Source organism: Vespa crabro, chromosome 25 (assembly GCF_910589235.1).
Source record: "Vespa crabro chromosome 25, iyVesCrab1.2, whole genome shotgun sequence".
NCBI classification, from domain to species: domain Eukaryota; kingdom Metazoa; phylum Arthropoda; class Insecta; order Hymenoptera; family Vespidae; genus Vespa; species Vespa crabro.
This window is the reverse complement of record NC_060979.1, coordinates 2,830,359-2,836,396: the sequence shown is the minus strand read 5'-3', so window position 1 is coordinate 2,836,396 and position 6,038 is coordinate 2,830,359. Positions and strand designations below refer to the sequence as shown.

Sequence of the window (6,038 nt, the reverse complement as noted above, 5' to 3'; positions counted from 1 at the left end):
CTCATAAAGATAAATGTACATACATATATTTAAATTATGTAAGATGCTTAACACATTGAATGATTAAAAAATATATTAGCTTGATCATGATAAACAATACCGTCCAATGTAAGTACAATTTAATTATATTAATTGATCACACACAGACACATATATATATATATATATATATATATATATATATATATATATATATATATGTTTGACGTGTACAAATAAATAAAATAAATAGCTTTCTTGTTAACTTTATATTATTTCTATTACTGATTCACTTTATCTTTTATTATTGGATTATCTTTTTTTCTTTTTTTTTTGATGACAAAACTTTCATGTAATAAGTAATAATAATAATAAAAATAATAATAATAATAATAATAATAATAAAAAAGAAAAATATCATTATCGCCATCTAAGGTGAATGCATGTAAATACGAAGATATGTCATATCAAACGCACTCATATATAACCAAGAATATTACAGATAAGGGAGAAAGACAATGAGACAGCATGAATACGAAAAAACGAGGTCGAATAACTTTTTGCGAATCATTTTACGCTCACATGTTTCTTCCGCGTCATTTAACAATTTTAATAAAATCATATTTCTTTAACGTGGTTATCATAATCGATATCGTGTGTTTATAATCACACATGTAATTTTCATCCTTTTTTTTTTTTTTTTACAATAAAATGTAAAACAAGATTGTTAGATAATAATTACAATATATGTATATAAATTAAGTATTCAACATAAATTATATATGAAATGGAAAAATTATTTTTTTTTTAATATATATGTATATGTATATGTATATGTATATATACATATCAAATCGTCTAACCTATCGCCTATCATAAAATCGCAACGTCATAAGTAACATCATCACAATCATTCGAAATGACTATTTAACCTAACGAGACATACAACACATACGTCGTATCTTATGACTCAGTAACGTATTAAAACAGGTTTCGTCGAAATTTTACCAAAATTTTTTTCCCTCCTCACCCACTTCCCTTCGCCAACCCTTTCGACCTATAAATATCTATTTAAATATTATAAAGTAAAAGATATTTATTAAAATTTATTGATTAAAATTATTAAAAGAAAAAAAAAAAAAAAATGATCGTCTTAATCCATCCTCTCCTCTCCCTTCATCCCTACGTCCCTGGAGAAATATAACGTAGATTTAAAATGTATACATAACGTTATTATATTTACGAGTTATACGTAACTAAAGAAAGGTATAACCTAAAAATATATTTAGTTACGAAAATTTAAACGTGCATAATAAAAAGGAAAAGAAAATAAAAACATATATATATATGTATGTATATATGTATGTAAATATATATGCTCTTTAAATATGATATTACCTTTAAGCGAAGTAGACCTAACCTAGAAATATGTACGACGACACGATGTAGGAACGTAATGACAAATGAAAGAAAAATGAGAAGGGAGAAGTGAACGATGTTACGGCACTATTGTTTAAACATGAAGAAGGTTAGAATAGTTTGGCGAGGTGAGGAGTGGGGAGGAGAGGGGGAAGATAGTCTAGTCGAACGAGCGAATGAGAGCGAACGATCGAGAGAGAGAGAGAGAGAGTGAATAAAAGGAGTTTGGGAGGGGAAAGGGAAAGAATGATGTATATCGAAGCACGTAACCAACATCGATGTTGCCGCTGTTAGTCCGTCTGGCGCAGTCGAGCGGCGGGCACGTCGTATAACAGATCTATCAAAGAATATTTTTCAAACATTTATAAACTACGTAATAAATTCATTTTATTCGATTAAACAAACACATTAATACGAACAATTTGTTCGGCCAAAAGTTCCGAGGGCAATCTGTTGTATAGATTGTAACGAACGTAAGAAAAGAAAAGGGAAAAAAAAAGAAAGAAGAAGAAGAAGAAGAGGAAGAGGAAGAGGAGGAAGAGAAAGAAGGAAAAGAAAAAAGAAAATAAACATAATTTTTTCTTTTCTCTCCCCTTCGCAAAAAATATCGAACGTTGATTCGTTCGTTCGATCGGTCGTCGTGGTCCTGGTTTTTTTTTCCCCTTCTTCTTTTTTTTTTTTTTTTTTTTTTTTTTTAACTTTCGTAGTAACAATTTTTCGTTTGACTAGCGCGAAGCTATCTCTCTCTTGGTGGTTGGTCAAGATGGCCGAAAAGAGCGACTCAATAACGCCGGGTTCCACGTCGGCTACGATCGGTCAACAAAATAATAATAATTCGTTATTTCTAACGAGTTTCGTTGAGGAAATCATTAAAAGTCCGATTAATCTTTTATTGGTCGGTATAATAGCCCTACTCGTTTATAAAATAATTAAGAGTAAAATTAAATCGGAGGAACCATTGGAAGAGATCAAACATTTACCAAAATTACATCGTGACTTTACTATCGAGGAATTGAAAAAGTATGACGGCAATGGGGCCGACGGAAGAATATTGGTTGCACTTAATGGAAGCGTTTATGATGTTACAAGAGGTTCCACGTTCTACGGCCCTGGCAAGTATTACAATGCTATTATATGTATATGAGTACGTGTGTATGTATATATATATATATATATATATATTTCATTTTTCCTTTTCCATTTTTTCTTCCTCTTTCTCTCCTCCTCTTTTTTTTTATCCCCCCTAATGACATTTATTTCTTTTTATTTTAAAATATTCAAATATTCAATATTTATAATACCTTATGATATTTAAAATATGTATGAACGAACGATATTTGACAGATATTTAAATGGTATTAGATTCTGATTGCGTTTCAATGTACGTCAGATTATTTCTAATTGTTTGAAACGTAAATAGAAAACCACAGAGGTCATTAGATATCATTTTGATCTTTAAGTCGCAGTTTACGTCCTATGACATGTACGATAATTGTTTAATTAATCTCTTTTTTTTTTTTTTTTTTCGTTTTTTTCTTTTTTTTATTTATTTATTTATTTTTTTCCCTCTTTTTCCTCTAATGATATTTATCTATCTGTATGTACATACGTGCATATACATATATACATTAACATACATATATATATATATACATGATAAATAACATATATATATACATTATTTTGTTAATATTGTTGACATAATATTTACATTATATATATATTATTGATATATATGATATATATATATATATATATATATATATGATAGATATGATATTGAGTATTATATATAATATAATAATAATAAATATATTACATATATGTATATATGTGTATATATTATTTCTTAATACATAATTGTATATATTTTATATAGGTGCACCATATGCAGTATTTGCTGGACGTGATGCTAGCAGAGGATTAGCAACATTTACATTAGAACCGATTAAAGACGAGTATGATGATTTGAGCGATTTAGACAGTGAACAAATGAGTTCTATGAAGGAATGGGAATTGCAATTTAAAGGCACGTTTTATTATATATTTTTCTCTATTTTCTTAATTATTTAATTACGTTAAGATAAATTTAATCACTTGCGGTGCAAAGAAATTTACGGTTTACGTGCCACGCACATCATTTTTCTTTCTGCAACAATTGCCTGACGACGTGTGTATCACGTCGCTGATGTTCCAGTAACAGAAGCATCTCGACGTACGTGGCACGTCTTTCCATTGCAAGTGGTTAATGTATAAGGATTTTATTAGAATAAAAAAGTTTCTATTGATGCCTGTTTATTTAAGTATTCTCTGTTTTCATAAATGGATACTATTGTTCTCGTGTGATTATTCAATGGCCTTTTTGTTTTGTTTTGTTTTGTTTTTTTCTTCCCTTTATTTTATTTTTATTCATTATTTATGAGATCAAAGTTCACGCATTGAAATTGAAGTACGACAGGAAGAAAGATAATTTATTAAAATTTCATTATAATTAATAATTGCATTTAAATTGTGTTAAAATGTGTAAAATTCATGATTATTAAAATAGAAAGATGATATTTAATTTTAGAGAGGTACGATTATGTTGGGAAATTATTAAAACCGGGAGAGGAACCAACGAATTATTCGGACGAGGAGGATGAAGGTAGTCAGCAAGAGACTGAAAATAAATTGGATCAACAAAATGCAAAATCTGACATCTGTGAAATCAAAAATAAAGCAAAAGATGATTGACCGCCCCGTTCTGTGTCAAAAATGAAACAGGAATTTTGGGAATACACTGAGCGCACAGAGTTGTTAAGGAAATTTTTAGATTTATCACTCGTAGAAATGTTTACGAACGTTCAGCCGAATATTTTATTAATTTTTAACAATATTTCTGGAAGATAAATAAGGTAATATCTTTTAGTTAAATCTATAAAACTCTGAGCTGGTGTTTCGTATAAAGACTTCGTTTGAGTGCCTGATTTCAACAAAAAGAAACACACAAACAAACAAACACACACATATTCCGATTATTATATACAATCTTTTTATATATGTACAAAGAATTTTTCTACAAAAGTCACGTCAAAAATTTCTATTAGACAGAATTTAATAACTCTCGCTATGTTTCAATCATATTCCACTATATTAAAATGACACGTGTGTTTGTCATCACCTGTCATGTCTTACTATGTTACTTTGAGAGCATAGAATAATGTGTACTTGGTGCCCCTGAAATTTAACAATGTTAGGGTTAAGTTTCAGTTGCATTTGAATATTAGTTTTAGGTTCTGCAATATTTTTTATGTATGTGTATATGCATATATATACACATATAAACACAAATGTATGTGTATATCCATATAATATATATATATAAATATATATATTATACAGCTCTGTTACTCCGTTTAAAGTGCATCTTGATTTTAAATATTAAATTATAAAGTTTGTGTTAATAACAATTGACAAATATATCAAATTTCTTCAAACTTCTTTGCAATATAGAAAATGTTTTTTTTTCTTTTTTTTTTTTTTTTTTTTTTTTCTTTTTCTTTTTCTTTTTTTTTTTTTTTTACAGAAAATCTTAATTCTACTCTTTATGCTTTATTATGATTAAAATATATCTGATAATAAATTCTTAGAAGAAAATTAAATCTTAACAAAAGAATGATATTTATGATGAATATTGCATATGAAAAGCATATTCTAATTACAAGTATTAAAAACATCTAATCATCCAATTGATTAAAGCAAAAGAATGAAAGAATTTCTTTTATAAAAAGATTTTACTACAATGAAATTGAAATCTTTCTTTGTATGCATTATAATTTAAACTCTATCCTTTATATATAATAGATATATAAAAATATACACAGAGCTTTTCCCTCCGCAGCATTTAATAATATTTAAATCTATACAATTGTTCTTGTTTGTATAGGAAAGGAGGATTTTGTATTAATTACAACAATTATGGGGAAAAAAAAAAAAAACAACATTGTATTCGATCATACTATTGTTTTCAACAAGATAAAACAAAGATTTATTAGTCGAATTCATCGAAATCTACATTTAAAAATAAACTTGTAAATAATTCTTCTTTGTAAGTAGATTTATATATAATAAGAATATGCATACATTAACAATTAATTAATTAATTAATTAATTAATTAATTAATTATGTTTCACTTAAGCGAGAAGTTGATTTCATGGGTTATATGTTTATTCTCGTGTTAGGGGTATTCAAGTAAATTCATGATTTAGATATAATTTATTTGGAAATATGATTTTTATGTTTGAAATTATATATCAACTTTAATTGTTTTTTTTTCTCTCTCTCTCTCTCTCTCTCTATCTCGTTCTTTCTCTTTTTCTTTTCTCTCCTTTTTCTTCTTTTTTTCTCTCTGTTTTTTTTTTTTTTTTTCCCTTTACACTCGTTTTCATTTTATCATAACTAAATATCAATTTTACATGTGCATATTAATTTCTAATTTTTGTCCCTACGTGTTACAAGTTTATCAATTTTTACAACCATCTAACGAACAAATTTATTGTATATTAAAAAGAAAACACATTGTTGATTATCATTAACGTGTTATTTAACAACGTTAAATATTTTAACTATTATTCGATCACACAAATTTATTCGCAATAGT

General features: G+C 27.1%; 1 protein-coding gene across 2 annotated transcripts; it reads left to right on the top strand.

Moving 5' to 3' along the window:
- The first annotated feature begins 1,679 nt into the window (after window positions 1-1,679).
- LOC124432456 (membrane-associated progesterone receptor component 1-like) lies at window positions 1,680-5,687 on the top strand. 2 transcript variants are annotated; one of them, XM_046981439.1, is made up of 4 exons: window positions 1,680-1,871; window positions 2,128-2,510; window positions 3,278-3,427; window positions 3,968-5,687. In XM_046981439.1, the coding sequence occupies exons 2-4, from the start codon at window positions 2,162-2,164 to the stop codon at window positions 4,129-4,131; spliced, it is 663 nt and encodes a 220-aa protein (XP_046837395.1). In that variant the 5' UTR covers window positions 1,680-1,871; window positions 2,128-2,161; the 3' UTR covers window positions 4,132-5,687. The 2 variants fall into 2 exon arrangements, with proteins under 2 accessions (XP_046837395.1, XP_046837396.1); XM_046981440.1 differs by having other exon boundaries at window positions 1,721-1,771.
- Window positions 5,688-6,038: the final 351 nt, after the last annotated feature.

What these genes read in the sequence shown, in the direction of transcription:
- LOC124432456 (XM_046981439.1), top strand. Translation starts at nt 2,162, where the DNA reads ATGGCCGAAAAGAGCGACTCAATAACGCCGGGTTCCACGTCGGCTACG. An exon ending in TTCCACGTTCTACGGCCCTG is followed by an intron (nt 2,511 to 3,277) that starts GCAAGTATTACA and finishes TATTTTATATAG; the next exon opens with GTGCACCATATGCAGTATTT. An exon ending in ATGGGAATTGCAATTTAAAG is followed by an intron (nt 3,428 to 3,967) that starts GCACGTTTTATT and finishes ATTTAATTTTAG; the next exon opens with AGAGGTACGATTATGTTGGG.